Below are 20666 nucleotides of genomic sequence, written 5' to 3'. Positions count from 1 at the left end.
ACGTTCCCGAGCGGCAAACGGCGGGATCCGGGTGCGGAACAGCCTCCGTCGACCCGAACTGGAGAAACTAACTGACCTTCCCGTGCCGGAAGTCCATGAAGGATGAGGCGGGGCAAGAAAACGTCGATTCCGGCGAGTTTGGTGGTGCCCGCCTTGCGGACTCGATCCGCCGCGAAGGAGCCGGAAGTGCCTGCCGACACTTCCCCCGCGGGCTCTGCTGCTGCCGCCGCCGCCCCGGGGGGCTCCAGTTGCCTGCGCGATCCCTTCCAGGTGGCGCGGCCCGAGAGCAAGCCCCCCTCCGCCAGGCTGCGCGGGCCCGTGGGAGAGGCCGACGCGGCTTCCGCTTTGGGGTCAGAGTCCGTCGAAAGCCAAGAGCCGCCGCCGCCGCCTCCTCCTCTTCCGCCTGCCACCCAAAACAGCGTCGACTGCGGCCAGAGCGCGCCAGGCTTGGCGTTGGAACCGGACAAGATGTTCAACATATTCCGGTCCATCCCGACGCAGATGGTGAGGCGAGAGGAGGATTCCCTGTCTGCCCCCCCCCCCCGGTGGCCTTGAGCCTCGTGCTCCCCCCTCCCCCGCTGTCTTTTCACCTGGCAGCTCGCCGGGTCGGGCAGGAAGTGGCGGGGAGGATCCAGCGCTGCTTTGGCTTCAGAGCGAGAGTGAGAAGCAGACGTGTCCTTAAGCGGATTTTGGCGGGCCTTCCGGAGTCGGCCTGGGAGGGGATGGCCCCATTTTTAGAGCAGATGTTTCAGATAGTTGCTCGGTAGTAAGTCTAGGTAGGTTGAAGCACGGTGAGGATTGCATCCTTGAGCTAAAGTCTGTAGACGCCGGATAGTTTCAGAGCCTATGTCTGGGTTACCGTACTTTAAAATCATATTTTCTGATTACTTCAAACAAGCGGTCACTATGGAAAATCTCATTTTAAATACCCCTACTGTTTAAGACGTGATAATTGCTACTAATGAAGAATTTCGCTTAACCTTTCATCCTAAAAATTGAGGTTTTTTTAAGGAAGCCAAGAAGACCAGCCCCCCCTCTCAAAAAAGACATGTTCTCTAAAAAGAAGACATCTAGTAACTAGCATATGCTTATTGATTGAAAAGTTAGTCCTGTTGAATTCACCCAGGCTTTGGGGTAAATATATATGAGACTCTTGTTTTTAATGGCTCTTTTGGATTTGCAATTTGAGAAGGAAAGAATTAAGGATTAAGCTAGTTTAAATAGGTTAGGATTTACTGGGTGTTTTGGAATGGCAAGTGAAAGGCACTTTCTCACACTGCTTGTCAACAACTAAGTACTTCTTTGTTAGAGAGCATTAGATGTGACCATTTGGTTGGTATTAACCAAAGCATGATAGGGGAATTCTGTTAATTATGAATTGCTTCATGCTAGACAGCCATGTCAAGACAACCATGTGGACGAATTGCTCACCATTATTGATTAGACTTCTTCCGTGTCAGCAATGCACAATAACAGCTGTGGCATGCTTACAGTGTGATAGGATTGCCATGAAGAAACATTTTTTGGTGGTGCACAAGCAACTTCTACAATATATAAAAGGGCTCTTGGAAGGATGGGGGGTGGGAGGAATGGACTCTGAAGAATATAATGCAAGTGAAGTCCTCCAAATTGAAAATAGGCAATTAAACAATTTTGTGGTTCCTAAGAGCAAAACTAGCTAAAGCCAGATTTGCTTTCTCCTGTACCAGTGGTCCCCAACCTTTTTATCACCGGGGACCGGTCAATGCTTCTATACAACAGTGGTCCCCAACCTTTTTTAGGCTGGGGACCGGCAGGGCAACTGCCCGCGCATGCACCATGTGCGGCCAAAACCGTGCATGCGTGACATTTTTGCGCATGTGCGAAAGTGCTGCACATGCACGATTTCGGCCGCGCATGCACAATGCGTGGGCGCGGCACTGATTCTCTCCCCCTCCCCCTCCTGCAGTAAGAAGCTTCCCGGGCCACAAGCTTGCAGCCTGGGAAGTTTTTTACTGCGGGGGGGGGGGCGGGGAGAGGGAGCCGCGGCCCGGCGCCAAGGCCTTCGCTGCCCGCCAACGGGGACCACTGCTATACAGGATAGAACCATATAGTTGTTTTTTGCTAGGCAAAATGGCTTGGCAGATGTACTGTCAGAAGGTTCCAGATGCAGGTTTGCACCTAAGCTGGTTGACCCTAAATGCCATAGAAATTATGTGACATGGCTGTGAGCACTTGCACTTGAGTCTGAGCTCCAGCAGTATGGATTTAGGAGCCACCTTCATTCTCTGCTGGTTTATTTAATCCCTGGTACTATTCATCCTCTGCCTATTAAAATCCAAGTCTTTATTCAGCCTATTAAAATCTCTTTTTAAGAGTTCTGAAGTTTTAAAAGACTAGTCTAATCTGTGATTAAGGTATGTTTGATGCCTTCTATATCTGTCCTTGTTGAAATACCGGCTTTCCAAAAGGTACAAGAACTGGGAGAATCAAATCTTTCTCTTTCCACAGGACTACAAAGGCCAAAAATTAGCAGAACAGATTTTCCAGGGAATCATCCTTGTGTCTGCTGTAAGTATGTACATATAAAGGTAAAGTTATCCTCGGTGCAAGCACCGAGTCATGTCTGACCCTTGGGGTTACGCCCTCTAGCGTTTTCATGGCAGACCCAATACGGGGTGGTTTGCCAGTGCCTTCCCCAGTCATTACTGTTTACCCCCCAGCAAGCTGGGCACCCATTTTACCAACCTCGGAAGGATGGAAGGCTGAGTCAACCTTGAGCCGGCTGCTGGGATTGAACTCCCAGCCTCATGGGCAGAGCTGCCTTACCACTCTGCGCCACATGAAGTTCTTTTGTTGTTGTTATGTGCGAAGTCGTGTCCGACCCATCGCGACCCCATGGACAATGATCCTCCAGGCCTTCCTGTCCTCTACCATTCCCCGGAGTCCATTTAAGTTTGCACCTACTGCTTCAGTGACTCCATCCAGCCACCTCATTCTCTGTCGTCCCCTTCTTCTTTTGCCCTCGATCGCTCCCAGCATTAGGCTCTTCTCCAGGGAGTCCTTCCTTCTCATGAGGTGTCCAAAGTATTTGAGTTTCATCTTCAGGATCTGGCGTTCTAAAGAGCAGTCAGGGTTGATCTCCTCTAGGACTGACCGGTTTGTTCGCCTTGCAGTCCAAGGGACTCGCAAGAGTCTTCTCCAGCACCAGAGTTCAAAAGCCTCAATTCTTTCACGCTCGGCCTTCCTTATGGTCCAACTTTCGCAGCCATACATTGCAACTGGGAAGACCATAGCCTTGACTAAACGCACTTTTGTTGGCAGGGTGATGTCTCTGCTTTTTAGGATGCTGTCTAGATTTGCCTTAGCTTTCCTCCCCAGGAGCAAGCGTCTTTTAATTTCTTTGCTGCAGTCCCCATCTGCAGTGATCTTGGAGCCCAGGAAAATAAAATCTGTCACTATCTCCATTTCTTTCCCATCTATTTGCCAGGAATTGAGCGGGCCGGATGCCATGATCTTTGTTTTCTTGATGTTGAGTTTCAAGCCAACTTTTGCACTCTCCTCCTTCACCCGCATCAACAGGCTCTTTAGTTCCCCTTCACTTTCTGCCATTTATGTATATATATATAATATATAAGAAAAATCCAGTATATTGTCAGGCCAAGTTAATCTTTGATTGAAAGCACAGAAGACTTAGATGTCATTAGCACCTGGATTACTGTGTGCACTTCTGGAGACCTCATATCAAAAAGGATGTGGACAAAATTGAGAGGGCGCAGAGGAGAGTGACAAGGATAATCCGGGGCCTGGGGACCAAGCCCTATGAGGAAAGGCTGAGAGACTTGGGAATATTCAGCATAGAGAAGAGGAAGTTGAGAGGGGACATGATTGCTGTCTTTAAATATTTGCAAGGTTGCCATTTGGAGGAGGGCAGAGAACAGTTCCAGTTGGCAGCAGGGGATAGGACCCACAGTATGTGTGGAACAGTATTGGCTAGATATCAGGAAAAAAATTTCAGTCAGAGTAGTTCAGAGGTGGAATCAGCTGCCTAAGGAGGTAGTGAGCTCCCTGTCACTGATGGTCTTTAATCAAGTGACTGACAGATATCCTGAATGCTTTAGGCTGATTCTGCATTGAGAAGGGGGTTGGACGAAATGGCCTGAATGGCTCCTTCCAACTCTATTTTGTATAACTGTCTATTGTGTTCTGTTGATAGGGGATATTTCAGTAGCCCAGTTCAGTTTTTCCTTTGTTATGATTTATTTTGACTATGGATGGAATTCTAGCTAGCTGTCTCATGGATGTTTTAAGGATTAAAGTCCAACTGTACAACTAGGCTGGGTATTTTTCCAGCTCAAATATGAAAGAAATTGATGTCTGTTTTGCTGCTCATTTCATATACACTCTAAGTCATGTGGGGATTTGCTTTGACTTATTGTAATTATTTCTTGTAGGTAATTGGTTTCATTTATGGATACATTACTGAACAGTTTGGCTGGACAGTTTACATAGTAATGGCCGGATTTGCTTTGTCATGCCTGGTAAGAATGTGACCTTCTTATAGCAAACAAAATTAGAAAATGTAGCTGAGTTACTAGAATACTGGGGTAGCACACAGCTGCAACAAATGTAAGGTGAACATGAGATAAAGTATGCCATTAATGATTCTGAAACTGTTTGATGTGGCATCCACGTCTAAACAATCTGTATTTCAGGACCAGCTTGCCAAGTAATTCTATATTACCTCCCCAACAGACCAAAGAACTGTATTTCTTGACTGTTTCACATATTATAATGAGGCAAACAAATTTAGCAATGAGCCTTCTCACCGTCTGCCTGCAAGAGGGTTTTGATCCACTTTTGAGTTATGCCCTTAATTCTCACTTTGATATATAGAACTGCCCAGAAAAGCTATTATTTTTAATATATATTGACTTCCTATTTAACCTTTCCTATATATTTCTGAAATGTAATACAAAATATATTATTCTTATTATATTTATAGATTGACCCTTTCTGCAGGCAGGTTCAGGGCAGTTAACAAAGTAATTAAAACATTCACGGTCAAATTTAAAACCTCCTACAGTTAACCCCCCCCCCCCCCAACCAACCATCTTCCATCTGGCCTACAGACTGGCACTGGCCAGGAACAAATGTCCAGCCAAGAAGGAAGGGGGGGGGTGTTCCTGGAGAGGTGGGATGCCCACTTGATGTTAAGCCATCATGTCATAAAATCTGTCAAAAGGGAACAGGTCTAATCTGGATTTACTTTAAAATATTGTTTTCTGCAGCTAACACTCCCTCCGTGGCCCATATACCGTCGCAATCCTCTGAAGTGGTTACCTGTCCAGGAACCCATAACAGATGATAAGAAGCCAGCAGACAGAAAAGTAAAAAGGCACTCTAAAAACTGAAACTAATCTGTATAATTTTTGGACATTAAATATGTTTTAAAGTTGATTGCTTGCTTTGCATTCCTCTGTGATTTAAATATCTGACTGCATTTCAGATTTGTTTGTGCATCCACGGTTTGAGTGTGAAATTTAATCAATGCTGTGCTAAGCAGCTGGGAAAATAAGAGTTTACTCGACAGTGACTCAAACAGTGATCTGAGATGTTGTAATGTCCCTGTACAACATGTGTTTGTTTTACACAGGAATGAAGGTTTCTGAAATTATGTCAGATAACAGGTTTGAAGTGTTTGTCAACTTGTTCTTTCAGTTAGGATCTGGGAGCAGTTTTAGGCTTTTACTTGTCTTGTAAGAATGAAATATAGTCACAAGATGTAGTTGTTTGTACTTTTTTGAGTTGACAATCTGCCTGCAGCAGGTACAAGTCATGTCATGAGTTACTTTACTTTGTCTTTCATGACTTTTCTGCTTCTATCCTCTCTCTAGTGTGAGTTACTTCAATAATGAAAGCTACTAAAGCTTTATTTATTATTCACAGTCTTGATGGGTGGGAAAAAGCAATCAGTGTAATGGGCTTTTTGTTTTCCTAAGAGAAGGTATTTTGAAGACTTTACTTTTGAAATTAAGAACAAGATTTAAAAAATGAGAATTCTCTATAACACATTTGAAACATCTGGGAATAATGAATTTAACTAGATTAATGACGCTTGATACATATACTGCTTGGGTATGGAGGATCACACTATATGTTCCCATAGCACAATATTTTATTTAGCTGTAGCCCAGCCTGAAGTCCTGGAAAAAATCACAAACCAGCATGCTGGCTGTTGCTACCCCTGCTGTTATTCCTGCATGCTGCGTACTGCTTGTCAACATGAATATTCTACAGCCAATTTTAAAGTTATGAAGAGGCATAGTTTTGTAAAGAAAATAGGCTATTTCAGCATCTGAAGTTGTATTAAAATGCCACATTTGTTTTTAATATCCATGAACTTTAAAAAGTCATCCTGTATTTTTTCCAGCCTTTCAGCAATTCTACTGCTGGGAGACTAGATAGAAAAAAGAGAAGCTGAATTTTAAGCGTCTAGATTCTGTAAAAGTCTTGTTCTGTTTCATGCCTTTTAATGTAAACATTTCTCCTTAGAATACTTTCATTTCCATAGGATGACCTATATTGTAGTTACAGCAAGCTTCTGTGGTTTTTATTGGGTGGCTCATGAAGACTGACCATTAATCAAAAGAACCATGTCTCCATCCCTGGCACAATGCCTGCACTTCAGGGAGACTCACAGCTTATTCTTCAGCTGTTTCAAAGTGGGAGCCACCTGTCAACCACAATCCCAGTAGCTTTGCCCACTTTTCCGAAACTTGGGGCAGGGCCCACAAAGGTGAACAGTGTACAAAGTATTTATGAATGGCTCCTGTGTCATTACCCTGCAGACTAGATCCAGTGGAAGCATTTGCTAAGGGGGTGGAGATGTGAAATCGATTTACATTCACACACATGTTCTTCTTAACCATCACATCATGGTAACCAACACTGGTAATCACTAAGCATTTTCAAGTCAACCATCATGCCGGAAATGGCTTTTAGTATAATTGAAGGAAAATATTAGTAAATAATTCTTTATAAGCAAATGCAAATTGTCTTTTATAATAAAGACTAGGTGGATCAAAAACTATATTGAGCAGTAGGTGTTGGACTTGATGCCTAAAAAAAAGACATATTTGAAGACTCAAGAATTTTTATTTACAAAAAGTTACTTCATTCCTTAAAAAAAATCAGACGAGAGAATACAAGGTGGAAGAGAAGGTACCACAGATTAGGTGATATAATTTATATTATTTAAAACCAATTTATTTCAAATATTGAAGCTTCTGACTGATAAGACCCTGAATTGAATAACACATTTTCAGAAATCGTTCCAGTAGTTTTATACTATAATGGTTTAGTCTTTACATTCTGTAAAATGTAAGAAGTTTGGATATTGCTAAATCATCCTAACAGAAACACATTCTACTTCATGGTAACAGCACTAGAACGGTCAGATATCTTGGGGAAAGGCATTCATTACTGTTAGTGTACTTTTTTTGCCTGCTGAGAAAGTCCTGCTAATACAAAACTTTTGTTACAAAATAAATGTTATGATGGTCAGCTATAAAAGCTAGCTTTCCCCTATCTACAGATAGCTAAATTTGTAATCTAGGATGCAACAGAACAGAATTCAAACGCTGAATTATTTCTCACCCTTTCCCTCATTATATTATAACCTTTACATGAAAGATGGAGCATTCTGGAGGCAGCCCTGTGCTCTGGTTACAGTTTTGTGCTTTTCCATGCAAGTATCATGGATGATGACAGAAAGCTGAGCTCTTAAGCATGCCAAACATTTCTTGCACTAGGCTTTAAATGTAAATTGTTATTTATAATAAGCTAAATCAGTCAGAACTTCGTTCAACAATTGATAAGAGAATCAGACATCTTAGCATATACAAAAAATGAAAATCTGAACCTCAAAAGAAATGTTGAATGGTTTTGTTTCCTTTAGCAGAAGTGGTTCAGTGGTGGTATTTGTCAGAGTTTTACGTTGTCTTCTAAGAACTTTAAGTGACGAGCTTTCATGCTGTAAGAGGTATACTTTTCTCCCATCAGCTCCCGCAAATGCAGCTGTTTAGAATTTTTTAAAAATCAGCTATTTTTATTTCCAAACATGAATGCTAATAGTGAAATATCTAGGGTACAATTTAGGAAAATAAAGCAAACCTATGCTCACTGATTTCTGAGAGTTTAGGTAGTCAATTCAGTAGGGTTCAGCACACCAGTTAACTTTGTGAAAAGTTGAATTAATTTAAAGGGACAGTAGTCAGTGATTACATGACTATGAAAACGCTGGAAACAATCTAGCACAGTGGTTCTCAACCTTCCTAATGTCGCAGCCCTTTAATACAGCTCCTCATGTTGTGGTGACCCCCAACCATAAAATTATGCAAGTGTTCTTTCACAGAAATTAAACCAAAACTGACCAATGGTGTGAAGATCTATTGTTCATGATTGTATGTTAATTGGCTTTTATTCGGGGTTTCTCTGTTCAGTTCTGCCTCTTGTCTTGCCAAGCTGCACTGCCATCTGGAGCACCTGGTGGGGGACTGTGCTGGAGGTGCTGCTGGAGTGGCTGGCGGCCGAGTGTACATACCTGCAGGGGGAGCGGCAACAGTGGCACCCTCCCCAGCCAAGCTGCTTGCCCTACTGTGACCTCTTTGAAAGGGTCATTCGACCCCCAATGGGGTCCTGACCCCCCAGGTTGAGAACCACTGATCTAGCAGAGGGGCATTTAAGCCTATTTATTTTGAGGGGATCTAAACACATATAACTGTTGAATAGTGGCCAGTTCGTCATCTGTACTTGTTTAAGGTACAAACCTTGTACTTGTTTAAGGAACCAAACTATAAAAATCAATGCAGGATTCATCTATGCCACCACTCTCTCATACAAAGAAAGCAAGCTGCACTTCAAGTTGATGGGACTAAATTTATTTTTAGCTAACATCCTATTGATTTCACTAGGATTTGAGAGCAACCAGCTTTTTCTTAACTAGAGTAGCATGTACCAAAATTCCCTTGCCCATTCCTGTTTTTGGTAAGTAAAATTATTTGGAAAAAATAGTAAAATTAATTTACGTAACTATCTTCTTAGAAAGCTAACCGACCACAATGCTAAAACAAAGTTGCTTTTCTTGCTGATAACTGTCTACATTGGAAAAATGTGGAAAAGTGAAAGCTTTCAAATTTAAGGCTGAACAACAACTCACCTCTCTCTTCTGTTCATCCTCCTCCTCCATAATGTCATACACCTTTTCCAGAAGTTTCATTCCAAGTCCTTGCACTACATCTGCCCTTAAGATTTCAACCAGTCTCCTAATCTTCTCAGGACCAGATAAAATATCTAAAACGGTAAGCACAATCAATGTTTTCAGCTATTTTTTGCTCTGGCAGATGAACGGAAGCTAAATTTTCGCACAAGGGTTTTCCTTTCTCATTTGGCTCTTTTTCAGTTCACATCACTAGCTGTCCCAGATTACTAATCACAGGTTTTGTCAATACTGGTTGGGAAGCCTGATGTTCTAGTGGGGCTGAATGCACTTGTCCTATATGGAATGGCACTGGCCTTTTCAAAGCAAGTTAACAGCTTGGAACTGTTCATAGACCCTGCTTTGACGTTTGATTTGCCAACTCAATACAGTGGGCACTAGCCCCCCCCCGCCCCCCAGGTCGCACCTGCCCCCGGGCGGGCAGGGCGATCAGCGGCTCTCTGAGCCGGCGATCGCCCTGGCCGGCCAGCTGGGAAGGGCTTTCTCTCCCCCCCCCCCCCCCGGGCAGCCGCCTTTCCCAGCTGGCCAGGCAAGGCAATTGGCGGATCTCTGAGGCTCTCATAGCCGCCTACGTTCTGTGTCGGCGGGTAAAGGAGGCCATGGGCCAAAGGGGGCCGTCATTGGGGGGTTGGGCAGGTCGGGAAACGCTTTGCGCTTCCCAATTCGTCAGACTCGCGCCTGCCGATTGGGCCCTCCGATTGTCAGTCTGGGGGAAGGGGCCAAAGGGCACCCTTCCTCATCCCGGACAGGGCCCACCCTAAGGCCCTTACTCTTTTTTTCATACCGCTCCCGCAGAGCTGTTAAAGATATATGTTACTGCACTTGAGTGGTACAGCAGGAAAGCTAGTCTAAAGATTTTCCAGCATGCTACAGACCTGAAGGAACCTCCTGAAACTGGAATTCATCTGGTTCTTCTGATACTTTCCCATGTAAGATAAGAGTGTCTCTGTATTTTCTATTAAGCCTAAACTGTGAATCGGGAACTGATACTGCAGAGTGTTCACGATTTTCTTTATTGTCCATATTCAGTGTTCGGGTCATCAACTGTACCAAATCATTCATCTCATTTGTTTTTCTGGAAAAGAAGAATTAAAAGCTTACATAATTAAATCCTAACTTATTCATTGTTTACAAAATTAAATGAAATTGAATTATTTATAACTAGAGGCAAAGCCCCTTGCAGCCAGGAATACAACGGGTGCTAGGATGCACACCTGCACTGTGGCCTTCCTGGGGGCTGGCTACATGGCAAAAGCTCCTCCCCCCCTGGACTCTTGAGGCCCCGCCTCTAAACCTCAAGGAACATTCCTAATCAGAGTTCACCAGCCTCCAGCTGCGGCCTGGAAATCTCCTGGAATTGGACTATAGAACGCACGGAATGAAAGGTCCTCTTCAGACTTCAGAGATCAGTTCCCTTGGAGGAAAGGGCTGCTTCGGATGGGGACAGAGGGCTGTGTTGCACTTCCCTCCACAGAAGACAAAAGCATTCTTAGGAAATACTTGAGTGTCTCCCTCCTTGGATTGGTCAGAGAAGTCATTGGTCAGAAGGTTCAAATTTAAAGGGAAAGAATCCCAAAACAGTCAATGAGCAAGTCAAAAAAGACTTGTACCATTCTTCTGCAACAGCTTCTTCTACCTGTGCTCTAGCTACATCACTTTAAGGCATGGGTTTTCAACCATCCTAATGCCGCGACCTTTTAAATACAGTTCCTCATGTTGTAGTGACCCCCAACCATAAAATTATGCAAGTGTTTTTTCACAGAAATTAAACCGAAACTGACCAATGGTCTGAAGATCCATTGTTCGTGATTGTATATAAATTGTTTTCTTCCAGGGTTTCTTGTGCCACCCCTTGTCCCACCATGCTGATCTCACTTTTTTCTGCTGCTCCAGACAGATGAACATTTTATCTCAATCTACCCTGCAAGGCTGTTGTGTAGATCAGGGGTAGTCAACCTGTGGTCCTCCAGATGTCCATGGACTACAATTACCATGAGCCCCTGCCAGCATCTGCTGGCAAGGGATCATGGGAATTGTAGTCCACTAACATCTGGAGGATCAGAGGTTGACTACCCCTGGTGTAGATGACTCCTCCCTGGCCAAGCTGCTTGCCCTGTCATGACCCCTGTGAAAGGGTAGTTCGACCCCCAGGTTGAGAACTGCTTTAAGGCAATGATAATTTTTACAGCTTGGTGTAGTTGTTAAGAGCAGAGGCTTCTAATGTGTGAGCTGGATTTGATTCCCTGCTCCTCCACATGCTGGGTGACCTTGGGCTAGTTACAGTCCTGTTAGAAACTTGTCACAGAACAGATTTTCTCAGAGCTCTCTAAGCCTTACCTACCTCACAGGGTGCCTGTTGTGGGGAAAGGAAGGGAAAACTCTTTTGGGCAGTGGTAAGCAGGGTAGAAAAACCAACTCTTGTTCTACTGGGAAGATGCTACTGAGAAACAGTGTCTCTCCCTCCCCCCCACATGTCCCCAGGGCCTCATGGTGCTTCTGTGCTCCATCTACACTTTCCCCATCCTCCATGCCATTGGTCTCAAATTTGCATTTTTGTGATGGTCTTGGAAAGACTGCAGCAAGACCATATGGAAGGGGAAAGTGTACATCTTTCCAGTCCCACCCACATGAGCATTTTTTCCCTGCCGCAATTGCCTGTGGTGATTAACCCCAACACATTCCTCCCTCCCATGACTTACTCATGAATAAACATTCCTAGGGCAGAGGCTTTTCTCTGGCTGTCCTGGATCCCTGAGTTCTGGCATAGAACCATTTCCAGGCCTCCCACCTCCCTCTCCAGAGACTGTGTCAGGAGGCTGCTCACTCCCCCATCACCACGCCCTCTGAGTTGAAAGAGGCCAGGTCAACTTACTGGCAATTGGCCATGCTCTGAGGCTGGCTCCTCTTCCACCCAACAAACTTCTGAAACTGGCAGGAAGTTGGAGGTAGTTATTAGCCTTTCTTGGCTGAGAGCTCCTTCCTGATTGGGGCTAAACTGCCAAGGCTGAGGGCTGTGACTTACTCATGAGTAAACATTCCCAGGGTAGAAGCTTTTCCTGGCCTCTGGGTCCCAGAAGACCATTTCTGGGGCCTCCTGCAGCTCCTCCTGAATGCAGCTTGCCCCCTCCCCTCCAAGTCCTCTGAGTTGAAAGAGGCCATGCCAACTTACTGGCAGGAGGACATGCTTGAAGGTTGGCTCCTCTTCCACCCAAGAAACATCTAAAACTGGCAGGAAGTTGGAGGTAGAGAGTTATCCCTTATTAGCCTTTCCTGGCTGAGAGCTCCCTCCTGATTGGGGCTAAACTACCCGGGTGGGCCATTCCTGGCTGAGGGCCATCTAATATTGGGTGAATATTTTCCGCGGGGGGGGGGGAAGCAATCAGGTAGGAAGAGACTGATTTCTATGCAATTTGAACTGATTGGCCCTCCTTGGCAGAGTCCAATTTTAATTGATTGGTCCTCCTTGGCAGAGTGCTCCATCTCTATCAGTGGCACACCCCCAGGGAGGGCCAATCATGTAGTGTGTGACTAGTCAGTTTGGATTTTATAAGGTTAATTGATGATTTAATTGGCAGGGCTGTATGTTTTCAATATATCTAGGCATCTTTGGCATGTGCCAAATATTTGGAAGATAAGGGATACGGTTTGACCAAAGCCCAACAGACACAGACACATCCATGAGTGAGTGAGTGAGTGTGTGTGTGTGTGTGTGTGTGAGACCATACATCATGGAGTGAAAAGAGTGGCTGTTTCCTGCATGTACACAGAGTGCATCTGCTTAATTGCTAAATAATTATAGAAATACTTCCTATTTTCTTCTGTCAATCTATTTACATTTTTTAAAATAAATTACAACAAGATGTACTACATATTTACCACATTAGGTCTCACCTTGAAAAAGATTAATTCTGGGCCAACAACATACATATATATATATATTTTATCCATTTGTGCAATGTCCTTTGGGAAATACCACTAGAACTACACAGTATTCCAAATGAGCCCACACCACAGATTTATACAGGGGCAATATAATAATATTTTAATTTCAACCCTTTTCCTAATCATCCCTAACATTGAAAACTTTACATGCCACACTGTCACCCACTCACCCAGTTTGTGAAGGTTCACAGACCCCTGAAGCAAAAATTATATGTAAATACATAGCTTTAGGAGGGGCGGTACAATTCTTACCATCCAATAAACAAAATGTACATGAAACTCCAGGGGGAAAAAAACTTTTTTTATGTGTTATGTTCCCTGAAACTACATTTTATTATAGCATTAATAAGAATGACTAGGACATGTTGATACCACAGCCAGAATGTGTTCTGCAGATGCACTAATATGCTGAGTGACCATAGTCAGAACAGAAATTACTCACCCTTCTTTGCAGTCTCCATCTGATTTTTCAGTAGAACTGGACGAAGTGCTCAGCTCATCCTCACAGAAGCAGCCACTTAAGCTTTTTTTCTTTTAAAGAAGAAAGTAGCTGATTAACACAGGAAGCTCCATGTAACACACAGCAGACACCAACATCTTCACTGAAATGAGAGTCCTTTTGCATTGCTACATCTCATTTGTAAGAAACAACTGAGGAGAATGCGGCACAATTTCAGCTGCTAATCAGCAAATAACAACACAGAAAGGCTACACAGTTTGCAGAATTAAAAGTATTTTAAAATATAAAAGAGCAACAAATTCAGAATTGCAGCAAAAGCAACAAGCACTTAAAAATTTAGGAAGCTGACACACACTACTGAAATTATATGCATTGTGATTGGATCTAATTATGTTTAGTCCTGATTAGTAGACACACCATATAATTTTGACTTTAATTTTTTTTTAAGTTTAGGGAGGGCAAGTTATGCTTATGCTGTGATGACTTTTTATTTATTTAGCTCATTTTCATGCTGCCTCGCTAGGCAATCTGCCCAAGATGGTTTAGAAAATAAAAGTTTAATGGGCAGAAATGTGTAGCAACAATTGCCGTGGAGGCATATAGTTTGGTACCAGCTACCCCCTCCTACATTTGCCAGGTACGGAATTTGAGAATCCCAGAAGCACTGCAATGGGTATGCTGAATAAGCTCAAGACACCAGTGTACAGCCAAACTCCTCATCGGAGTTTAAGTGGTTGTGGATTTTTTAAAATCCCCATCTTCTTGTATTTATTTAATAAGAGTGTTCTCTCCCTTTTCATTCAAAGTATTCTTTTAATGAAAGTATTCTTTGAATGAAACAGAAATAAGACATTATTTAGAACAATCAAAATATAGTGGATCAAATCATCAAATCAAATAGTTGCAGTTTGTTGGCCATATTCAAAGATCCCTCCATGTGTGTTGCAGTCATCTAACCAGGAGGCGACTGTCAGGATCAGTCCCTGTTCTCTGCCATGATTTCTGTTTGGTGAACCTGTTTGACTCCATCTTGCTTGTTGCGTATTCTGCTTTGTCCTTGTGACCCATGTATTCTCACAGTTCCCATGTAACCAAGTCTTGTAGTTGTCTCCTTTGATTTGCCTGCTTTGATCCCTGCCTGTTCACACTGCATAGTTTCCCCCTTACTGTGAAACATTGTTACAAGGATCCTGCGGTTCCTGCGAAAGACTTATCAGCTAGCCTGTGGCGCCGGCTTGACCAAGGCCGCATTAATTTTAACACCCCTGGCAGGAAGCCTGGGATGGCACCTGGGAGAGGGGGCGCCCCCTCCGATGGGAACACTCAAGTTTTGGGTGGGAGAAATTGATAAGTGCTTGTTCTTGTGTTGGGCAGATTTGACTTCTAACGTTATAGTGACTAGATCTAACTTCCATTAAAGCTTTCTTTCCATAGAAGTTTTGTTGTGAGTTTTGTCAGCGCTTGACAGCGACCAGCAAGAGTGCGAAGGTACCTAGGCTCCTCTTTTTATGCTTTGGAACACTAAATGTTTGAACTGCTTGCTTTCAGCTATTTCTGCTTACTTTGCAAATACTAGGCTCTGAAGAAGACTGAGCAATTGGAATACTGCTCTCTTCCTCTAACAATTTCATTACTGTTACTTCATTATGAGATGCTCGTCTTGAAGCAGGCCCTGGAAGGAGGATAGAATGACAACATTTGTTAATTTTACTTTATTTTGATAATGTGCACTGATCTTGAAAGCACAATTAATGTACTTGAAAAAGCATGATAAAGTACGAACATGCATTTCTGCTGGCGCTACTCAGGTCTGCTCTTGAAATTTTATCATCATGGCATTCAATGCTGCACATTTCTGAGGTTTTCATAGTCACTGCTATTTAATAATTAAGCGTTTGATAATGGTTCTAGTCAATGTAGGTTTGGCACAATTAGCAATCCTAAGCGGGTCTTCTTAGAATCCTACTGTGTCCTTAGAATTGGATTGTACATCAGTATGTATTTAAGGTGTCACAACTTTTTGTTTTAGCTGCAACGGACCAACAGGATTACCTCTCTGTCACCTATATTAGGAAACAGCCGGCGTGTCAGGAGGGTAGTTATATAAATCCAATCAATCAATAAATTTGATCTCCATTCCAAATTTCCCCAAATTCTACCATGTAAAATCATTTGCCTTAAAGTATAATTTGCTAACCAATACTGAACACTTAAAAATTCTCTAGCTGCCAGGTATAGCTCCTAAAGTCCATTACAAGCCACAGTTGTGTTTGAAGACTAAGCATTTAGAGAAGCGTTAAGCAAAACAAGTTCTATTTTCTTTTCTTTAAAAAGCAAAGCATAAAGAGAAAAATAAAATAAATCCAGGCTGCCTGGGGTGGCATGTGGCGATTCTCTTGATATGGTTTGACTCGTATCAATAAAGATAAAAGCTAGAGCCAGCCATCCCTGCTTTATTTTCTCCATGTGGTGTGAAGAAAAGATTCCTTTTATATCACAGGAGGATATTGGAGTAAAAATACTTCTTATCTGACCATAATAGGTCCAATTAACAAGAGATCCTGAGAACAGCTAGAATCACAATAAATATTGGCAACTGGTAATGAATAGTACTATTATGCATCTGTACTTAAAATACTGAAACATTGGTAAGTTTATATAAGAATTTAAAGGGGATATTTAACACCGAGAAATATCTTAGGGTGGCTAAAATACTTTCATATTTAATGACTTTAACATTTAATAACAAAGTTTCAGTGGATGGCATGGAATTTGAAGTTGCTGAAAGTGGAATTTAAAAAATCATTAGGTATCCTTTTTATTTGGGTAGATCAGGTATTAGAGAAGGTAGAATTCTTTTTCCTCTAAATTGTTTGCCGTTGTTAAGATCTTATTAGAAATTAAAGAATTTAAATAATTGTTTTTGAGGGAAAAGAATAATGGATATAAACAAAGAACATAGCAAACAATATTATAATGCAAGTTTTATCATACATTGTACTTTTATGTCCTCTTTTCTTTCTTCTAGATAAAATATTTTTTAAAAAAATAGAGAAGTGTTGTGTCTGTGCTATACCTCTGACAACAATGTTGGGTATTTTCTTTGGGGACAACTAGAGAGCTTGCTGAAAGTGTCCATGGAGAGTTGTTAAGTTTGGGTTTTTTAAGAGGGAGATGACCATTACCTGAAGGAAACATGTCTTCTTGAGATTGCTTTAGTCTCCTCCTCTCCCGTGCTGACAGTGGCCGATCCTTTAGATGAAGAAAGGTAATATGAGTAACAATCAACCCCCCCTTTGTGTTCTACCATTCTTGATTAGACAGATTCTTTTCACAGAAACACTGGCATGTATCCTACCATGGCACTAAGCAAAAATTTCCTGCCACTTAAGGCAGGAGTAGTCAGCCTGTGATCCTTCAGATGTTCATGGACTACAATGCTGGCAGGGGCTCATGGGAATTGTAGTCCATGAACATCTGGAGGACCACAGGTTGACTACCCCTGACTTAAGGCACCTTAGGCAAAGGCTAAGGGAGGATACAAGCCATTATAACTGAAAGCAAATATTTCCTAGTTAACAACTTATTACCCTTTACTATGACACCTTAATTCTACAAAGTTAAAGAATTGTCACCATACTGAGCTGATCTAAAGACTGGTGCATAGTAGGTCACAGGCTTTTTAAAATTCTCTATCACAAAATGAAGAACAGCTATTTTTGTACTATTTTTACTACCCAAAGGAGTCTCAAAGTGGCTTACAATTGCCTTCTCTTCCTCTCCCCACAACAGACACTCTGTGAGTTAGCTGAGGCTGAGAGAGCTCTGAGAGAACTGTGACTAGCCCAAGGTTACCCAGCTGGCTGTATGTGGAGGAGTGGGGAATCAATCCCACCTCTACACATTAGAGGCTCTCTTAACCACTACATCAACAAGGGATTAAAATGTGGAATATGTTGTTAGAGGATGTAATAATGGCCACAGGCGTAAACAGCTTTAAAAGGGGATTAGACAGATTCATGAAGGATAGGTCTATCAACCATGGCTAAAGGGGACCTCTATATTAAGAGGTTGTCAACTTCTGAATACCAGTGCCAGGAGGCATCATCAAGTGAAGGCCTTGGCCTCTATGCTCTGTTGTTGATCTTCCAGAGGATCTGGTTGGCCACTGTGTGAGACTGGATTCTGGACTAGATGGACCACTAGTCTGATCCATCAAGGCTCTTCTTACTCTGTTAAGAAGCAGAGTTAAAACGAACTGACAACAATTAATAAAATGTACATAAAGGCTGATAACAAACCTTAGAAGATGCTATTTCAATGCTGCTTGATCTGCTTATAGACTTCGCAACTGCAGCACTTGGCTTGCCTGCACAATCTTCTCTTGTATTTGTATTCACACCAGGAAGACAAGGCAGTGGCTGAGGAACACATGCTGTAACCTAAAAGGCAAACACTAACATGAATAAAAAATACTTTCTCCTGCACAGAAACTAGTACTGATCATCCAGTTCTAGACAGGAGGATTCATTTAGGCCTTAATTCTAACCAGATACCCAAATCTTTAACCGCTCGGTGAGTGGTATCATATTTCACTAAGGGCCTGGGGGGCAGAGAGTGGGCGGGGCCCCTCACCAGGACAGGCCATAGTTCTAGCTAGTCGGGAGGCACTTTGCACTCTCAACCCCCCCCCCAGCACACCCCCCAAGCACACCCCCCCCTCCCAAGCACACCCGCCGCCTTGCAGTGTGTGCTCGGCAGGCCCCGTGGAAGCCGCAGCCTCGCTGGCGGTGAGGGGCCAGGGATGGCTTCTGCGGGGCCACCCAACACACCCGCCGCCTCCCTAGAAGGCGCACAGAGACTGTACCAGAAGGTAGCTCGCTATCTCCCCTCCGCCATGTCATCCAAATTGAAAGAGGCCAGGGCAACTTACTGGCAGCAAGGCATGCTCTAAGGCCACCCCCTCTTCAACACAGCAAACTTTTGAAACTGGCATCGAAGTTGGAGTTGGAGAGCCTTTTCTGGCTGACTGCTCCCTTCTGATTGGGGCTAAACTATCCTGGTTGAGGGTATCCTCATGAGTAAACATTTCCAGGGCAGGGGCTATGACTTACTCATGAGTACACATTCCCAGGGTAGAGGCTTTTCCTGGTTGTCTGCATGCAATTTGACCTGATTGGTGCTCATTGGCAGAGTGCAATTTGAACTGTTTGGTCCTTATTGGCAGAGTGTTCTCTCCCTATTGGCAGCATATCCCAAGGGAGGGCCAATCAGGTACGGAGTGAGTGAGCTGAATGCAGGTTCAACTTTATAATGTTTAGTGATGAGGAGGATAAATATTTTACAGTGGCTGATCTGCTTTCTCCAGGGTGATAGACAGAGGGTTAGGATTGAGGAGTATCAAACACATTGCTGTCAGCTCCCTTGTGCAGTGTCACAGGGTGCAGTCCTCTTTATTTTATTTAACATCTTCATGCACCCTCTTTCCCCCTTCATCCAAGGGTTTGGGTGTCATCAATATGCTGATGACACCCAGCCCTACCTCCTGGTGGATGGCAGCCCAGATTCCCCCTAAAGTCATTTGTCTGATGTCTGGAAGTAGTGGCATGATGGATCAAGCAGAGTAGCCAGAAAGTCAACCTTTCAAATACAGGGATCCTATGGCTGGGTAGGAAATGACCATGTGAGGAAGCACGCTTCCTCTGCCTAGATGGTGTGCAGCTTACAGCTGCACACCCAGTCAGAACTTGAGTGTGATTTTCAATGCCTCCCTTACTTTGGAGGCACAGATCACAAAAGTAGCACAGTAGGCATTCTTCCACCTCTGCCAAGTCAAACTACTAGTGCCCTACTAGTCCCCAGAATATCTAGCTACATTGATTGATGCAACAGTCTCCTCTAGATTGGACTTCTGTAACTCGCTCTATATGGGCCTACGCTTATCCCTGACCTGGAAACTACAACTGCAGAGGTCTGAGTCCTTACAGGAACACCTTGGAGGTCCCATATCCTGCCAGTGCTTTGGCAGCTGCACTGGCTCCCTGTTGAATTCCTGATCAGGTTTAAGGTATAGGTATTTACCTTTAAGACCATCCACAGCCTCTCTGTCTATGCCCCCTGAAAAGTGCTCCACTCTGCAAATACCAACTGGTTGGTAATCCTGGCTCCAAGAAAGTACATCTGGGCTCAACCAGGGCCAAGGCATCTTCAGTCCTTACTCCTACTTGGTGGAATGAGCTCCTGGAAGATATCTGGGTCCTGACGGAACTGGCACAGTTCCCCAAGCCCGCAAGACGGAGTTCTTCTGTCAAGCATTTGGTTGAGGCCAGTGATCCTATAACATCAAATGGCCCCCCTATAAAAGACACTCCCATGAAAACACCTAGAGTACAGAATGATTTAGAAATAATAACCGTACTGATTTAGATTTAGAATAACCAAACTGATGTTGCTGATGGTCATGTGCTGTTTTAATGGTTTTTAAATGATATGTTTTTAATGGATCTTACTGTAACTAATTAGAATGTTGTACATCACCCTGAGCTGGCTTTCTGGGAGGGCAGGATAAAAATCAAATAAATAAATTTGCTACTCTGCAGTCTTCTGGAAAAACAGCTGAATTTAGTGATAGCACATATTCAGTGGCAGCATTACTAGCACGGCCTCTCTTTTTCTTCCCCTACCCATTCCTGCTTGCCAGCACAGTCCATCTGTCTGTGTATCCTCTCTTTTCCTGTTGCAACCTTCTCATGGGCTACTCCCTGCAAGCTCTATAACTGCTTAGCGGAATTCCTAGGCACCCCCATAATGGTGGTTGAAATCTTGCAATGTTATACTGTGGATTTTTTTTAATGTCCCCTTTGCTTTGTTTGGTCATTCTTAAATTCTTCAGTAAGCCCAAAGATGTCCCCACTGTATATGGTTCTGTTTTGTACATATTTGCCTTTCAAGGCCATACACATTATTCAGCTATTTATGTGCTGCAACTGAACAATTTGAAGCAGG

General features: G+C 43.4%; 2 protein-coding genes across 4 annotated transcripts in view; one reads left to right on the top strand and one right to left on the bottom strand.

Moving 5' to 3' along the window:
- The first annotated feature begins 102 nt into the window (after positions 1-102).
- SPCS1 (signal peptidase complex subunit 1) lies at positions 103-5439 on the top strand. The gene is made up of 4 exons (XM_077325810.1): positions 103-504; positions 2491-2550; positions 4434-4520; positions 5271-5439. Exons 1-4 carry the CDS (start codon positions 103-105, stop codon positions 5391-5393), a joined length of 672 nt encoding a protein of 223 aa, XP_077181925.1. The 3' UTR covers positions 5394-5439.
- A 1678-nt stretch (positions 5440-7117) lies between these two features.
- The window catches only part of NEK4 (NIMA related kinase 4), a 29094-nt gene continuing 15545 nt past the window's right edge, over positions 7118-20666 (bottom strand). For all 3 annotated transcript variants that reach the window (XM_077325802.1, XM_077325803.1, XM_077325804.1), the window contains exons 9-15: positions 17963-18103; positions 16847-16913; positions 15224-15333; positions 13644-13732; positions 10135-10334; positions 9200-9333; positions 7118-8058 (exon numbers count right to left, since the gene is read on the bottom strand). In XM_077325802.1, the coding sequence (XP_077181917.1) occupies positions 7966-8058; positions 9200-9333; positions 10135-10334; positions 13644-13732; positions 15224-15333; positions 16847-16913; positions 17963-18103 (834 nt within the window). In that variant the 3' untranslated portion in view covers positions 7118-7965. The remainder of the gene's footprint in view (positions 8059-9199; positions 9334-10134; positions 10335-13643; positions 13733-15223; positions 15334-16846; positions 16914-17962; positions 18104-20666) is intronic.

This window comes from Paroedura picta, chromosome 3 (assembly GCF_049243985.1).
Source record: "Paroedura picta isolate Pp20150507F chromosome 3, Ppicta_v3.0, whole genome shotgun sequence".
Taxonomy (NCBI): Eukaryota; Metazoa; Chordata; class Lepidosauria; order Squamata; family Gekkonidae; genus Paroedura; species Paroedura picta.
The sequence above is the reverse complement of the archived record's forward strand: the minus strand, read 5'-3'. Positions and strand labels throughout refer to the sequence as shown.